This window comes from Rhincodon typus, chromosome 4, assembly GCF_021869965.1.
Source record: "Rhincodon typus isolate 14 chromosome 4, sRhiTyp1.1, whole genome shotgun sequence".
Lineage (NCBI taxonomy): Eukaryota > Metazoa > Chordata > Chondrichthyes > Orectolobiformes > Rhincodontidae > Rhincodon > Rhincodon typus.
Window position 1 is genome coordinate 117,292,176 of NC_063335.1, and position 18,095 is coordinate 117,310,270.

Below are 18,095 nucleotides of genomic sequence, written 5' to 3' on the forward strand. Positions count from 1 at the left end.
AATACATGTTAGCAATGTCCCAAATGGAGAACACACAATATAATTGTTGAACACATTGACCATACAGACAATTTATATTCCAACTCACATTCTATAGAGATGTAACAGAGTGGTATTCAGCACTAATGATCATGTAACAAACTATCCAACTTGCCAAAACATTCACAATAATGTTCCTCAACAAGCAATAGCTGCACATTTTTGTTTTAAAGAAAAGCCTTCATTTTCTGCCAGTCTATAGTCATTGCAAAAACGTCTGTTTTCCATCTGTTTCTGAATACAATGCCACACGCAGACATTGCAAAAAAAAAAAAATGACCATGACCCGACAGTAACACTGCAAAAAAATAGAAAGCCAGGGACAAACTGAATCATTAGTGCCATCACTGCTTGGCCTGTTTAACTTGCGTCTATTTCCTCATGCAACGTGCTTAGCTCTGGAACAGCCCCTGATCTCTCTGGGGAGTGGGAGGCTCTGGAAACCACTATTCCAAGCTCAACCTCTTTGATACTGGGTCACAGAGCTTGACAACAGTGACATTCGGATTTGGCTGCTGCACAAGGACAAGCGAAGATCAGCCAGTTTCAGAAGCTACTGTTGGCTCCACTGATATCTATTATTCAACAGATCCCTGGACATTTCTTCCAGACACAGGGCAATGGTTCACAACAGCACATGTTCCCAACGATAAAAGGTCACATGAAAAGAAAAGTCAGCAAGGCGCACTCAAATAATTTATGCAGCTCATCTGATTGAGCTACGATTAACACTATTTGCACTTGGACCAATTATATTATCAGTGACCATTCCATCCTGTCTGTGTGCACATGTGCCTGCCTGTGCGCATGGGGTGTATGGGACTGTGTGTCGGAGACAGAGAGAGAGAGAGCGGTGTGTGGGAGAGAGAGAGAGGGAGGGAGAGCGAGCGAGTGGTGTGGGGGAAGACAGAGTGAGAGAGAGAGGTGTGGGGGAGGGAGGGGGAGAGAGACAGGGAGGGAGAGCGAGTGAGCGGTGTGGGGGAAGAGAGAGTGAGAGAGAGGTGTGGGGGAGGGGGAGGAAGAGAGAGAGAGAGAGAGAGAGAGAAATCACACATCAGGTTATAGTCCAACAGATTTATTTGAAAACACAAGCTCTCAGAGCCTCAGTCCTTCTTCAGGTGTTAGTCTAATACCTGACTAGCACTTGAAAAAGGACAAGGGCTCCAAACGCTTGTGTTTTCAAATAAACCTGTCGGACTATAACCTGGTGTCATGTGATTTCTGACCTTGTCCACCCCAGTCCCAACACCGGCACCTCCACATCATGTGTGAGAGAGAGAAGGGGAGGGAGAGGGAGAGTGGTGTGAGAGGATGTGCGCATGTGAGAGAGAGAGAGAGAGTGTCTGAGTGTGTGTTAGAGAGAGAGGGTATGTGCGAGTGTGTCTGTGAGTGGTGTGCACACATGTGTGTATGTGAGAGAGACAGTCTGTCTGAGTGTGAGAGAGAGAGGGTGTTTGTCTGTGTGTGTGTCTGTGAGTAGTATGTGTGCATGAGTATGTGTGAGAGAGAGAGAGAAAACAGAGACAGAGATTTCCTAGCAAATAAAAATAATTCTCTCGTATAATGTACCTGACAAATTACAGTTAACTTAATTTCCTCTTAAATAACACAGTGAGCTGTTTAGCTCCACAAACAAAGTCAGAAACTGCTTTCTGAGAGGGTGGTAAGAGGTTAGCAAAACAATGTGACGTTACCAACATATGGAATACAGCTTTTTAATAATCCACTCATGGTTGTTACCCATCCCCAACATGGGATGTGGCTAGACCAGCATTTAATGCCCATCCCTCCTCACCCAGAGCGTGGTTAGAGTCAGCCACATTGCTATGCATCTGGAGTCACATGTAGGCCAGACCAGGTAAGGGCGGTAGATTTTCCCTCTCTCAAGGGCATTAGTGACTCAGATTTTATGATGGGATTTTATGACAATCGACAATACGTGGTCACCGATGCCAAGATTAGCTTTTTATTCCCAAATCAATCAATTGAACTGAAATTCCCCAGCTGCTACATCCGTGCTTCTGAATCAGTAAACTAGGCCTCTGTATTCTTCATGTAGTAACATAGTCACAATGCATTAACCCCAAAAGGAAAAATTACAACTCTCGGAGCAACACTTCTTGGGTCAACTCAGCAGGAGTCTGTTTCAAAACTAAAGGGATTGCGTTAGCAATGTGTGGAACGTGTGCCGGGTTCAAAAGGGACAGGGGATTACCCACGAGTCTGGTGCTACAGAAATGCTGATCACCCTGTGAACCCACAGGGGCAGTGTCATTGAGATCTACAGCACAAAGGATGTTCGGCCCATCGGGTCTACCCCTGTCAAAAACAGCCACTTCACTCGTTCTAAAGTATAAAAAAGCCATTGAGTTGAAGGTTGGGAGGTTAGCTTGAACTATAGCACAAGGGAATGAACAATTTGAGCTACTGGTGTAAACACTCTTCATAGAGCTCTTCTACCTTCAAAAGCCAGAAAAGAGGAACCAGAGAGGAGGTCAGAAAAAAACATGCGGAATCTTCAGAGAAAATAGCATTTGGCATAAATTAAATATTAACCTCTGGGCATGAGAGTCACCACATTTAACACACCCCTCCCCACTCAGAGTTTTTTAATTTGATTCTGGGAGTGGGTTTTGTCAATACTGTTTCAGAAAGCTGTGTGTGAGCATAATTTCCAGTCTCCATAAACACGTGTACTTAGAGCAAAAGCCTTGTTCACTTTAGCTCTCCTGCATAGCGTAGCAAATCAATACAAATAAAGCAGCAGCAAATATTTCGTGTTGGTAACAGGCAATTCTTCAACATCCTGGCTCCTCATTATCTTCAATTTTTAAGAAAAGTCTCAGCGTGATCTTAAGAGAGGATGAGCCAGGCTGATGGGAACATCAAGAAATCTGGGGAAAGGGATACTGCAGAGTCTGAGACTGAGGAATCCAAGCCGTGAGGTCAGATTGTGCTGGAAGACGCGCTACCTGCTGGGTCCCACGCACAGCGGAGGGTCTGTCACAGCAAGATCAGTCCACAGCGTCAAAATCCAGGTCCTCCAACACACCCGCTCCATATTGAGAAAACACAAGAGGGTGCTTGGTCAACTCTCGTGCAAAAGATTCATGAAGTCATTGAAACTGTCATAGACTTGAGAGACACAGTGAAATGTCTAGGGGTGGATAAACGGTGGGAAATAGGCTGGACACAGCGGGAAATGGAGTGGGGGGGTGGTTGTGAAGTGGTGGGGAGGGGTGGAAGGAGCACTGGTCTGGTTAACCTGGTCACCACTGGTCTTGTCAATCTGGTGACCACCTTGGTCAGAGAATGAGTAATGCACCTCCCTTGCTTGCAGTGCCCGAAAGTCAGCAGTTCCCCCGTCCCTGGCTGTGTCTTTGCAACAGGTTAGCTTGTGTGTTTTGCTTTCTTCCTCCTCCGTGGCTGACCGGGGCCAAAATGTGGAAATTAAAAACTTTCTGGGTGAGTGCCCACATTCTTCCCAAGCTCTGCAGACAATTCATTGCAAGTTCTGTGGAGACAAAAGAGACCCAAAACTTTAGACCAAATTAAAGTTCAATTGAAACACCATTGAATTTGTACATGTGCAGACAGTAACACTACATCATCTTTATATTTTAAAAAAATATATACTTTATCCAAATTCCATTCCACAAGCAACTTGATGAGCATAACCACTTTGGTACGAAGATAAAAGAATGATCTACATTTACCTGTGAAGTTTTAAGGAGATCTTTTGACTAAATGGTTTCTTTTCACCTCTTCATTGGGGTCAGTGCCCCTCATGCCCTCCTCCTTCCCAGCTCCATAAGCTACAGAGTGGTCAGCTGTAGACTCTGCCCACCCTTCCACTGCTCCAGCTTCGTTAACAGTTTCCAGGACCTTCTGTCTTGTATCTGTTGGAGCTCCTGTTTGCATTCATCTGCGAAGACTCCTTCACCCGACTACCAGGAATCTTCAAAAGGGAGATCGGGGCTCGAAAGATTCACCGAAAGAAATTCAATGTGCGTTTCCCCCACCCCACACCTGTTCCCCTCCCCCACCAGCAATATTTCCGACGTTGCAGGATCTGCACTGTCCACATGAAGAATGGCCACTCAAGACTGATATGCAACAGAAGTTGAGCCTGATTCTTCTCCCAAGAACACAGATTGAGGGGAAAGAACAAAAAGCAATTTTCATCTGCAGGCAGAGGGAGCTTAGGTAAGAAGGAACGAAGATTCCAATCACAAGCTGATAGCCCAAGGAAGCCATGGGACATAGGGACTGTTACTTATCGGCCACTTTCCACTCTCCGCAGCTCGGATTATGTGAATTCTACCAGATTCTTGATGAGTTTCCCACTATGTATCCACACAGAGGTAGCTTCTTCCTACCGGAGATTCTTGTCCGAATGGTCCAGTTGGAACAATGCAGTGAGAACCATGACTTAAACAGCACTGGGGCAGGTCAATCAGCCCATCTTTGAAAGTGCTAACCAAGAAGTTGCATTTCCCTCTCTCTTCCTCCAAACTCTCAGAAATGTTAACTCGATGGGGTTAGCGTGAGGAGAGGGCCAGGGGGTACTGGGAGTCTGGAAATGACCTACTATTTCTTCAGATGTAGCACAGAAATTTGCAAGGGTGCGCTTAAGGCTACAGGTAAAGTATACCCATTGGATGGCAACTCATACCACAGCAAGGTGTAAACCAGAGTCAGAGTCAATCTGAGGAGTTACTTGAAGGGTTAATTGAATTTAATTGCCAGTACATGTTGAAATTCTTGCAGTGTTAAACTACAGCAGAAAGAGATACAGGACAGAAAAAGGAGGCCAACTGACCCATGACATTGGTGCCAGCCTTTTGGAATAACCATTCAACTGCTACCATTGCCCACTCCCAGGAGATGTGTTCCCCCAACCCCTGGTGTTACAACCCCGGATCAGGCCTCCAGTTTATCCCTCGAGCCTGTTCCACCATTCAATGAGATCATGGCTGATTGCAGATTGAACTCCATATATCTTAATGATCTTTTATTACCAAACAACTATCAATCTCCAATTTAAAACTAACAAATCAATTGGCATTTGCAGGAGAGAATTAAAAACTCATACCACCCTCTCTGTTTTAAAATGCATTTCCTAACATATGAATAGGAAGCCATTCAGTCTATTAAGTCTGCTCTGTCATTTAGCACAAACGTGGCTGGTTTAGGCCACTTTCCACAACCCTGGGCCACTGAATCAAAAATCTATCAATCTTTACCTTAAATATACTTAAAGACAGAGTTTTTGCATCCTGTTGGGCTAGAGAATTCCAAAAGGTATACAACACTTTGAGCAGAAGAAGGTTCTCCTCATCTTGGTCCTATGTTACATCTCACTTATTTTTAAATGTTGCTCACTAGCTCTGGACTAGGGGGAACATCTTACCTGCATATGTTCTTTTAGTATTAAAGGTTCCTATAAAATCACCTCTCATTTTTTGAAACTCTAGAGGATACAGCTCCAATTTGCCCGATCTCTCTTCGTAGACCAGTCCCACCATCCCAGGAACAAGTCTGAATACCTTCACTGCACTCTCGCGATGGCAGTAATATCCTTCCTGATGTAAGGAGACCAAACCTGCACACAGTACACCAGGTGTGGGTCTAACCAAGCTCCTATACAATTGAAGCAAAAATTTACTGCTCCTGTACTCAAATCCTCTTGTGGTAAAGGCTGACGTTCCATTAGCCTTCCAAATAACTTGCTGCATCTGTATGTTAGCTTACAGTGATTTATCAATAAAGACACCTAGGTTCCTTCATCTACACTTTCCAACCTCTTACTACTTAAGAAATTTTCTGCACATCTGTTTCTCTACCAAAGTGGATAACCTCACATTTTTCCACATTATATTCCAACTGCCGTGTTCTTGCCCACTCACCAAGTCTCTCTTAATTATCCTGAAGCTGTTTTACATCTTCCTCACAGCACACACATTTCTGCCTAGCTTTGCATCATTTGCAAATTTGGAAATATTTCCTGTGTCCAATTCATTGATCTATATTGTGAACAGCTGGGGTCCAAGTACTGATCCTTGTGGTACCCCTCTAGCCACAGTCTGCCAAGGTCAGAATCACCCATTTATTTCTATTGTCTGTTTTCTGTCCATTAGCCAATCATTAATCCACACCAGTACCATTATGTCCTGTACCATGCGATTTAATGTTGCTGACTAACCTTCTGTAGGGGACTTTATCAAAAGCCTTCTGTAAAGGAAAAGGAAAACATCCATTGACAGTCCTTCATCCAAACTGTAACATACTCAAAAACCCCAACTAATTTGTCAAACACTGTTTTCTATTTGCAAATCTATGCTATAATTTTATTCATTTTTATCTAAGTGTCCATTTATCAAGCTCTTTATGATAGATTCCAACTTTCCCCCTTGCACTGCTGTAAGGCTGGTAGACCTTTCTCATGCTTCTTTCTTAATCAAGAGCGAGGTATTTCCTTGCTCCCAAACCACAGGAACCATATGGAATTTTGGGAGATAATCGGAATGCTTGGACTCTGGAATGCAGACGATCAGGTCCTGGGGATTTGTCAACTTCCAGCCCCCGCAATTTCTTCAGTACAATACTTTTACCTATTCTAATCTCCTTCAACTCCTCATTCTAGTCACCTGAATCTCTAACTCTGGGACTTCTTTCCTAACTCCTTCAGTGAAAACCGACAAAGTAATCATTTAGCTTCTCTGCCATTTCTCTACTCCCCATTATAAATTCTCCTGACTCTACTCTTAATAGACCTGTATTAGTCTTAGCCAAATATGTTTTAAGGTATCTGTCAAGGGTTTTACAGCCCATTGTATGTTTTTTCCTAAATTGCATTCGTATTCCATTCTCCTTTCTTATCAGTTTCTTGGTCCTATTTAGCTGTGTTTTACAAGCTTCACAATTCTCAGACCTACCACTATTGTTTGCCATTTGGTAGGCTTTTTCTTTCCGTCTTAAGCAATCCTCAAGCTCATTGGTCAGCCCTGGCTGACTGTGCATTTGAGATTTTGCACCTTGTAGGAAATGTATAGTTGCTGTAATCCATGTGATAATTCTTTAAACAATACCCATTGCTGATATACAGGCATTCTTTTCCATGTATTTCCCAATCCAGTTTAGCCACTTGGGGCCACATACTTTCATAATTTCCCTCATTCAAATTACAACACCCTTGCTTCAGATCGAACTGCCTCACCTTTCAACCTGTGCAAATTTCTAATCATATTATGGTCACTCATCCCTAATCTATATATGTATATTATTTAGAACATATACACACAAATCTACATACATATTATAGAGAGTCTAGTACATATTTCTGAAGATGTGGTGCTCAAAACAGCTAGCAGTCTCTCCTGGCGTGACCTAACGTGAACGTTGTTTTGTTGGCCATTTTCTCATTCCCCTCCCCCATTTCCTTGTCTTTTCATCAAATACTTAGCCAACTGCTACCTCACCATTCACAACTCCTCCAGGCACATTTGTTCTTTTGCTTGTCCCTTCACCAATCATAGAACACCTACAGAACCGATAGAGGCCATTCAGCCTAGCCAACCCTGTAATGAGCACCCTACCCTATTCCTATAACCCCACATTTGCCACAGTTAACCCAACTAGCCTGCACACAATGGGGCAATTTAGCATGGTCAATCCACCCAACCTGAAAAACCTTGGACTGAGAGAGGAAACCAGAGCATCCGCGGGGAAACCCACGCAGACACGGGGAGAATGTGCAAACTCCACACAGACAGTCGCCCAAGAGTGGAATCGAACCCGGGTCCCTGGCGCTGTGAGGCAGCAGTGCTAACCACTGAGCCACCGTGCCGCCCTTTGTCCATGCTCCTTTCTCAATGAAGTTCTCACCCACCACCCTATCTCTCCCTTTCTGTTCTGTTACTCCCCTGCCACCCCTCACCCACGCTAAACCCATTTCACTTCCAACTGCTCTCCACATTGATGAAAAGATATGGATCTGAAACATTAACACGGTTTCTCTCTCCACAGATCCCACCAGACAACTCCAGCACTTGCAGTTCTCTCTGTCTTTGTATTGAGTTTCAAGCAAACAGTTTCCATTCAGTTCAGCACTCCTCCTCCGCCTTAGCCATATTGATGGTGTTTTATAAATGTGCTTAGTTTTTTAATTCTATATTTTAACTGGAACCCTCAAACCCTCTGTGGACTGTTTGAATCCTCCTCCTTCACATTAAGGACAGGCTGATGTTTCAGTCCGCTGAATCGGGTTCCTGAGGGTAAAACAATTACCAATAAACACACCATACATCCCATACCTGCTCATACCCATAAGGCCTCTGCTGCTGTTGCGGTGGTCCAGGTTGCGGGGGTCTGTAGCCTCCATACTGCTGACCCTGGCCCTGTGGATAGTTTGGGTACTGGTTTGGAGGAGGTTGGGAGGAACCTGCAAACAGAATCGAGAATCAACACAGCATCCAACGCGTCAGACCTCCCAACGCCCTTAACCAATCCACACCCAGACACGGAAGCTGTCCAAACCACAAGGGCACAACCTTCCAATTGCAGTTTGCTAGAACCCAACCCTTCGCAAACGATTACAGCGCTTGAGCAGTCCCGATTTCACCAGCCCTCCGTAGGAGCTACACGTTAAACGCCACTCCTCGTAACCCCGTCGCCCCTCACCCTGTACTTCCTCCTCAGTTAATTAGCCAATTCGCTTTTGAAAGCCTTCACTGACCCGAGCTCCACCACACTCTCAGGCATGGTGTTCCAGATCCTTACCTCTCGCTTTCCTCCTGTCCTCATTGGTTTGAAAAACAGCAATGAGTAGAAGATGTAGAAGCAGAAGCAGGCCATTCAGCCCATTGAGTCTGTTTCACCATTCAATGACACCATAGCTGATCTGATAATCCTCAACACCACTTTCCTGCCTTTTCCCCATAATCCTCGATTCCCTTTCCTGATTCATTCATTCATTCACGGGATAAGGGCATCGCTGGCCAAGCAGCATTTATTGCCCATCCCTAATTGCCCAGAGGGCAGCTCACAGTCAACCACATTGCTGTGGGTCTGGAGTCACGTGTAGGCCAGACCAGGTAAGGATGGCAGTTTCCTTCCCTAAAGGACATTGGTGAACCAGATGGGTTTTTCCAACAATCGGCAATGGATTCACGGTCATCATTAGATTCTTAATTCCAGATACTTATTGAATTCAAATTCCACCATCTGCCACGGCGGGATTTGAACCCAGGTCCCCAGAACTTTATCTGGGTCTCTGGGTTAACTTCCAGCAATAACACCACTAGGCCATCACCTCCTTAGAATCGATGCAACAGTGCCAATCTCCTGCCCTTTCCCCATATCCTTGCTCACCATTCCTATCTAATCCTTTAATCCCTTTAGCCACAAGGGCCAAGTCCAGCTCCCTATATCTAACGTGCTAGCCCCCACAGCTTCCTGTGGTAGAGAAACAGCCACATTTTATGCTGTAGATGCTACTTACCACTGAGTACCAACATCTATTGTCTTTTTCTGCTTGGTTGCTTACCATAACCTTGCTGCTGGGCTGGATAGCCTTGTTGAGTTGTGTACTGCTGCTGTGCATAGCCTTGCTGTTGAGGTGGTCCTTGTTGGTAGGTCTCTTGTTGCTGACTGTACTGCGAGTTACCTGCAAGAGGGGGGCACAGCGACAGTGTGTTAGCTCGACACTCCCAAAAAGGACATCCTGCAGACACCCCAAGCCACGAAACCAACAGAAGGGACGGAGGCGCATGGGGTGGGGGGCGAGGGGAGGATAAAGGTGGGGAGTGGGGGAAAGAGAGACAGCAGGAGACATTTAAACAAAACAGAAGTGCGAAAGGAGGAAAAAGCCACAGAAATCCGGCAAGTCAAGCAACGCAGAACCACAGGTGGTCCATAACCCTGCAAAAGAAAATGAAACAGACATTTACTGGAATCACACAAGTAGAAGATGGCTAGACTACACAAGAAGAGAGGCACAATAAAAAGATACAAAAATAAAACGTCAGCAAGGTATTGAAACATAGGCACTCCACACCAGAATATGGACCTGGGAGGGGGGTGTGTGTGTTAATTGTTTTAGGGTCTTTTCTATTAGGAGCAACACATATGCTTCCAAAGCAACTTTTATTTTCACAAAAAAAAGAGAAAAGTTAGGAATGTTAAGGCTACTTTTGTAAGCATTGGTAAGGTAATTAATTTTGAAGCTACTTTGATTCTGGGATAAGCCAGCAACTACTGTTCTACAAGAGCTGTGCAGTGAGGGAACAATGAGTTTCTTTTTAGAAAGGAGTATTCTTTTCAGGGGTAAGGCATGTGTATATGCTTTCGTGAAGGTATATGTGCATATACCTCCTTCGTAGTAGTGCTGTGAGGAATCCTCATAAGGCCTATCATAGCCTTGTTCAGGATGCGATGGCTGATGGTAACTGTAGTCATTGGGCCCTACATCAAACAGGAAAAAGATTAATGGCCTTGTATCTACAATCCTACAATATTTCAAAAGTTGCCAGACAAACTGTGCAAGGTAAATCTTCAACATTTCGCCCAAAAGTTAATTTCTTAAAGAGATGTTTTAATGCGCTTCGAACTACAAGACAAATACCAAAGCACAGCAGTGCAACAGGTTCCAACAATATGCTGCTCAGAAACAGGGAGCACTCCGTACATGGGGCAAAAGAATGGTCCATTTAGACCACAGGGTCTGTTTCTGTGTCATAGTATTCCTGTAAAACCTTTTCAGAGATTCATAGCTGGTCCTGTTTAATTTGTTTTTAAAAGAAAGGTTTTCTTTAGCAAAAGAGAGCGAGACATGATGGGTGGTGGTTTAACCATAAGGTCACCACACCTCAGGAGAGGGGAGAGGTTGAGAAATAGGGTCCTTTCATGGTAACCTCAGGTGGTCTGCATCGCAAACCAGCCAAATGAGTTAAAGATACCAACTACACCTACACCTACACACACACACAAAAACCCCAGCAGACAACAGGGCAACAGAGAAAGTAAGAGGAAAAAGCTTTGAAACATTGTTCTTCACTTTCTTAGAGGTTTCCCACAGCAATTATATACATTTTCTTTGTAACCAACTAAAAATGCATTCCTTCCCTACAGTGCATTTCTACAGCACCCAAATTGTTCTTCCTTTTACAAAAATCTATAGAAGTAAATGTGAAAAGTCAAAGTGATTAAACAAACATCAGTGAGGGCTATAATGTTAAAATCCTGGGACAAATCACATTCACACTCTGTGTGCATTGACAGAATATCTGTTTGAAAGAGCCAGCAGAGGTACAAGGTGTCAATTGGCCTGCCCTGTGAGACTATGATCCAACCCATACCCACGTTATGGAAAATCAAGTTCTAATACCAGAAACAACATGCATCCAGAGACAGCCTTTACAGTCATAACAGACACTCTGCAAAAGCATAAGAAAACAACATTGGATTCACAGCCACACAAGGAAGATTTGAAAACAAGTCAGACATTTAAAGCAGGAATGAGTAGTAAAGTATTAAACACCAGTACTTTATATTAATGAGTTCCGTGCTTGGAGCAAATCTTTAAATAAATATTTTCTAAAGCAAATTGACTTCATACAGGACAAAGCAGCCCGCTTGGTTGGCACCACATCCACAAGCATCCACTCCCTCCACCACCGACGCTCAGTAGCAGCAGTGTGTATTATCCACAAGATGCACTGGAGAAATTCACCAAAGATTTTCACACAGCACCTTCCAAACCCACAACCATTGAGAAGGATAGCGTCTGCTCAGCTTCAAATTTAACAGCAGAATGTCCCAAGTGCTCCAGGTTAATTCTAGCCAAGGTTTGCGTCACAAAACTTACTCCTTTTTAAATTCCAGCTATCCAGATCTAAAGGCTGACATTCCAATAGTCTTTCTACTAATTTGTACAGTTTAGTAATCTGTGGACACAGACAGCTAAACATCTCTTGAATCCCCTTGGACTGCAGTTTACAATTTAGAAGGTAATCAGATCCATGCTTTCTTGGAGTTCACTGTAAATTACACTGAAATCCCACTGTCGTGCATCTTGCCCGCTTCGTTAATGATTGACAACATCCTCGTAATTTTGTTGTCCCGTCTTCATTACTTGCTACCCACCAGTCTTTGTCAAATATACTTAATTAGCTCCCTGTGGCATTGTCCAAGTAAGAAATAAATACTGATGGAATAGTTAAGGCTTCAGTACAGATCCTTGTGAACCATCGCTGCACAATTCCTTCCAATTCAGAATTTTTAGATTTCATTCATGGAATGTGTGTGTCTCTGGCTGTTCATTACCCGTCCCTAGTTGCCCCTTGAGAAGGTGGGGGTGAGCTGCCTTCTTGAACCGCTGCAGTCCATGTGCTGTAGGTAGACCCACTATGTCCTTAGGGAGGGAATTCCAGGATTTTGACCCAGTGACAGTGAAGGAACGACGATATATTTCCAAGTCAGGATGGTGAGCGCCTTGGAGGGGAACTTGCAGGGGGTGGTGTTCCCATATATCTGCTGCCCTTGTCCTTCTAGATGGAAGTTGTCGTGGGTTCAGAAGGTGCTGTCTGAGGACCTTTGGTGAGTTTCTGCAGTGCATCTTGTAGATGGTACATACTGCTGCTACTGAGTGTCGGTGGTGGAGGGAGTGGATGCTTGTGGATGTGGTGCCAATCAAGCAGCTGCTTTGTCCTGGATGGTGTCAAACTTCTTGGGTGTTGTTAGAGCTGCACTAATCCAGGCAAGTGGGGAGTATTCCATCACACTCCTGACTTGTGCCTTGTAGATGGCGGACAGGCTTTGAGTAGTCAGGACTCTTCACCCATTACAAATCTGAAGTTTAAAAGATAGTTATGTTAGGGACTCTGTAAAGTGCGGTAGTGAAGGTGATCCTGTGTCAAGTTCTGCCTGGGTACATTAGCTGCTGTGGGGAGGTGCGGGGGAGAAAGGGGGTTTACTAGGCTGATTTACTGAGGCAATGTTATAGGCTGATAGTCAGGTTCAATTGAACATGACCTATCCTTTAAAATCCATATCATCTCTCCCTCATCCCCTCAAATTTCTATATGCAGTCATTCACACTGGCCTTAACCATCGATCCCATTGACTCTTGGGGATATGGTGACATACACACATGACCATAAAGCTAAAAGGAGTAGGCCATTCAACCCCTCAAGCCTGTTCTCCCATTTAATAACATCATGGCTAATTTGATAACTCCATATGCATGCCTACTCTGATAACCTTTCACCCTATTTGCTTAACAAAACCCTATCCAACTCTCTCTTAGAAATACTGCCTTTTCAGAAAGAGTTCCAAAAATTCACAACCTTCAGAAAAATTCTCATCATCTGCTCTAAATGGATGACTCTGATTTTTAAACAGTGATCCTTCGTTCTATACTCTCCCGCAAGAGGTACCATCCTCTCCACATCCACCCAGTCAAGACCCTAAGGATACTCTATGTTTCAATGAATTCACCACTTAATCTTCTGAACTCCAGCAGATACAAGCCTAATCTGTCCAATCTTTCCTTGTAAAACAACTTGATCCTTCCAGGTAGAAGTCTGATGAACCATCCCCAAACTGTTTCCAACACAGTGACATCCTTCCATAAATACGGTGACTAGTCCTGTACACAGTATTCCAGATGTTGTCTCACCAATGCCCTGTATAGCTGAAGCATAACCTTAGAATTCAATTCCTGTTCCAATAAATAATATCATTCGATTACCTTTTCTAATTACTACCTGTATTCTTACTTTCGCCAGTTCATGCACTGGGACACCCAGATCCCTCTGCACCCTCTCACCATTTAGATAAAAATGCTTCTTTTTTATCCTTGTGGCTAAAATAGACAAGTTCATACCTTCCCACATTATACTCCACACACCACCTCTTTGCCCCTTAATCTATCTATATCCTTTTGTAACTTTCTTATTCCTTCTTCCCAACTTAATTTTTGCATCATCAGCAAATTTAACAAGTCTGTTTAAATCATTAGGGAGAGGCTGGGACTATTTTCCCTGGAGCGTAGGAGGCTAAGGGCTGACCTTATAGAGGTTTATAAAATCATGAGGGGCATGGATAGGGTGAACAGCCAAGGTCTTTCCCCTGGGGTAGGGGAGTCCAAAGCTAGAGGGCACAGGTTTAAGGTGAGAGGGGAATGATTTAAAAGGGACCTAAGGGGCAACTTTTTCCACACAGAAGGTTGTGCGTGTATGGAATGAGATGCCAGAGGAAGTGGTAGAGGCTGGTATAGTTACAATATTTAAAAGGAATCTGGATGGGTACAAAGGGTTTAGAGGTTTAAGGGCCAAATGGATCTAGATTAACTTAGTTTATCTGGTCAGCATGGACAAGTTGAATCAAAGGTCTGTTTCAGTATTGTACGTCTCTCTGACTCTACTTAGATAAATTGTAATATGCTGAGATCCCAGCACTTATCTCTGTGGTATGTGACTTGTTACACCATGCCAACTAGCAGTCAAGTAGTACCATTGGTGGGGCGGTAATGTGACTGGTCTAGAAATCTAGGTTAATGCTTTAGGGAGACAGTTTCAAATTACACCACAGTGACTGAGGCAATTTAAACCCAATGAATAAATTTGGAATTGAAAGTGAATCTCAGTGAGGGAATACGCAGCCATGAAACTGTTCTCAATCCTTATAAAAACCCATCCAATTTACTAATGCAATAAAGGAAAGAACGTTGCCATCCTTATGTACCTAAGACTCCAGACACACAGCATTGTATGTGATTCCTAACTGCACTCTGAAATAGCCCAGCAAGACACTCAGTTCATTTGAAACTGGACTAGACAGGGAAACGCAGGAAGGATGTTCCCGATGACTAGGGAGTCCAGAACCAGGGCTCACAGTCTAAGAATACTGGTGGGCTACTTAGGATTGAGATGAGGAGAAATGTTTTCATCCAGACAGTGGGGAGCCTGTGGAATTCTCTGCCACAGAAAGTGGTCGAGGCCAAAACATTGAATGTTTTCCAGGAGTAAGATTGATTTCTTGTCGCCAAATGTACCAAAATTCAGTTGTTTTGCGTGCTCTACAGAGAGATCATACCATACAAAGTGCATCAGGGTAGCAGAACGGAGTGCAGAATACAGTGTTACTGTCGCAGAGAAAGTGCAGAGAGAGAGAGAGAGAGAGGGATCAGAATCAACATTTGAGAGTTCCGTTCAAAAATCTGATAACTGCTGTTCCTGGATCCATCCATACTTGTATTCAAACTTTTATATGATGTGCCCGATAAGAGAGGGATACAGTTCTTGGGGCTAAAGGGATAAAAGGGAATGGGGAAGAAAGCAGGAACGCGGGATTGAGTTGGAAAATCAGCCACAATCATATTGAATGGCAGAGCAGGCTCGAAAGGCTGAATGACCCATTCCTGTTTACTATGTTTCTGTTCCAGGGGCCATTAGGGATGTGTAACAAATGCTGGCCTTCCTATATCCCAGGAAGAAATAATAATAAAAAAACTCTCTCTCATTGAAAGGGGCAAAGGGGAGAGATGTTGGTAAGATGTTTCCCCTGATTGGGCAGACTAGAAGCAGGAGCCACAAATTACAAATCAGTGGGATGCCACTTCGGTCCGAGACGTGGAGAAATTATTTTACTCCGAGGGTTATGGACCTTTGGAACTCATTGCCCAAGAGAGCTGTGGAAGCTCAGTCTTTGAGTCTGTTTGAGGCATAGATTGATCAATTTCTGGGGTACAGGATTGCGGGGAGGGGATGGGTAATAGCGACAGCAGTGTTCGATCAGCCACAACCATATTGAATGGTGGGGTGGGCTGAATGGCCTACGCCCGTTTCTACATTCCACAAATTCGATGGGAGATGAAGAAGGTTTCAGGTAGGATTTCGGAACTGTTTCGTAAATTATAACGTCAAGGCAGAGAGAAAATAAATTCCACTTTCCGAGAGAAGCCTCTTACAGCTGCTGTTCAAAATGTTCTTTATTTCCTTTACAGTTTCTTTCAGTTATTTTGGAGTAGATGAAGTGGGTGAGATTGAAATTCAAAGCTTATTGCCTCGAGCGCAAACACTTCCTCCCCAAATTCATTCTTTTAAGCCAACAATGGAACATGGAAAATGTTCCTGTTTTAAGCCACTGGTCATCCCTCATCTTCCATTTTGCCAAAGTGCGATGTGAAGACTGATGAAATTCAGCGAGATCATCCCATCTTGCCAGGTCATTATGTGTCTTTGACATTAAGCAGCGACAACACCAGGTCACTTTAGATAAAACATCTCATTCAGTTTGATGTAACCGGTTTATAACACGCACTGAGAGATGTTTGGGGAAACTAACACAAGTGTAGCATCTGCAAGGAAATACCTGCACATCTGATAACAGTATCTCACAAGAGAACAGACTTTGAGTCTTACAGCATGGAAACAGAACCTTCAGTCCGAACAGTCCATGCCAAACATAATCCCAAACTAAACTAGTCCCACCTGCCTGCTCCTGGCCCATATCCCTCGAAACCTTTCCTATTCATGTACTTATCCAAATGTCTTTTAAATGTTGTAATTGTACCCACATCCACCACTTCCTCAGGAAGCTCATTCCACATGCGAAACACCCACTGTGTAAAATAAAAATTGCCCTTCATTTTTTTTAAATCTCTCTCCTCTCACCTTGAAACTACACCCCCTCATCTTGAAATCCCCCATCCTAGGGAAAAAACACTTACCATTAACTCTATCTATGCCCCTCATGGTTTTATAAACTTCTATAAGGTCACCTCTCAACCTCCTAGACTCCAGTGAAAGAAGTCCCAGCCTTTCTTTATAACTCAAACCCCCACCCATATCTGCCAACATCCTGATAAATCTTTTCTGAACCATCCCTAGCTTAATAATATCCTTCCTAGAGCAGGGTGACTAGAACAGCACACAGTATTCCAGAAGAGGCCTCACCAACATCCTGTAACATCTCATTTCCCAGCACCTGGCCCATAGCCTTGGCATTGCAAGAGCACTTCTAAATACTTCTTCAACGTGGTGGAGGGTTCCTGCCTCTCCCACCCTTATAGGCAATGAGTTCCAGATTCCCACCACCCTCTGGGTGAAAATGTTTTTTCTCACATCCCCTCTATACCTCCTGCCCCCTCACCTTAAATCTATGCCCCTGGTCATTGATCCCTCCAACAAGGGGAAATGATCCTTCCTGTCTACACTGTCTGTGTCTCTCAGTGATGTTCTCTCTCAATCTCCTCTACTCAAAGGAAAACAACCCGAGTCTGTCCAATCTGTCTTCATCACTGAAACTCTCCAGCCCAGGAAACATCCTGGTAAATCTCCCTCTCGAGTGCTATCACATCCTCCCAATGTGGATTCCAGAGTTGCATTCTGTACTCTACTGTGGCCTAACCAACATTTTATACAGTTCCAGCATTACCTGTGCCTCAGCTATAAAAGTTAAACATCCCATATGCTTCTTAACCATTGTATCCACTTGTCCTGATACCTTAACAGATCAGTGTACACAAGGTCCCTCTGAGCTTCGTGCTTCCCAGGATCCAACCGTTCATCATGTATCCCCCCCTTGCCTTGTTTGTCCTGCCCAAGTGCATCACCTTGCTTTTATCCAGATTGAATTCCAATTGCCTTTGATCAGTCCATCTGTCCATATCTTCCTGTCATAAGACTACCCTCCTCAATATTTACCACCCACCAATTTTTACATCATCTACAAACTTACTGAGCAACCCTCCTAATTCAGGTCAAAATCATTGACATGAACAGCAAAGCCCCAACATTGACTCTGCAGAACCATCCCCCCACGACCAAAAGCCTTCTGAAGATCCAACTACACCACACCCACTGGTTCCCCTTTATTTCCCCTGCTGGTAATATTCTCTAAAAACACTAACAGGTTTGTCAAATATGATAAAAACCGAAGGAACTGCAGATGCTGTAAACCAGGAACAAAAACAAAGTTGCTGGAAAAGCTCATCAGGTCTGGCAGCATCTGTGAAGGAGAAAACAGAGTTAACGTTTCGGGTCCGGTGACCC

The 18,095-nt window shown here is 43.9% G+C and overlaps 1 protein-coding gene across 3 annotated transcripts in view; it reads right to left on the reverse strand.

Annotated features, from left to right (window-relative positions):
* Nucleotides 1–1,493: 1,493 nt before the first annotated feature.
* The window catches only part of ss18 (SS18 subunit of BAF chromatin remodeling complex), a 58,245-nt gene continuing 41,643 nt past the window's right edge, over nucleotides 1,494–18,095 (reverse strand). For 2 of the 3 annotated variants that reach the window (XM_048596233.1, XM_048596232.1), the window contains exons 8-10: nucleotides 9,587–9,706; nucleotides 8,355–8,482; nucleotides 1,494–3,553 (exon numbers count right to left, since the gene is read on the reverse strand). In XM_048596233.1, coding sequence (XP_048452190.1) covers nucleotides 3,542–3,553; nucleotides 8,355–8,482; nucleotides 9,587–9,706 — 260 coding nt within the window. In that variant the 3' untranslated portion in view covers nucleotides 1,494–3,541. Of the gene's footprint in view, nucleotides 3,554–8,354; nucleotides 8,483–9,586; nucleotides 9,707–10,410; nucleotides 10,504–18,095 lie in introns of all 3 variants that reach the window. The other variant, XM_048596234.1, reaches the window with a different exon arrangement.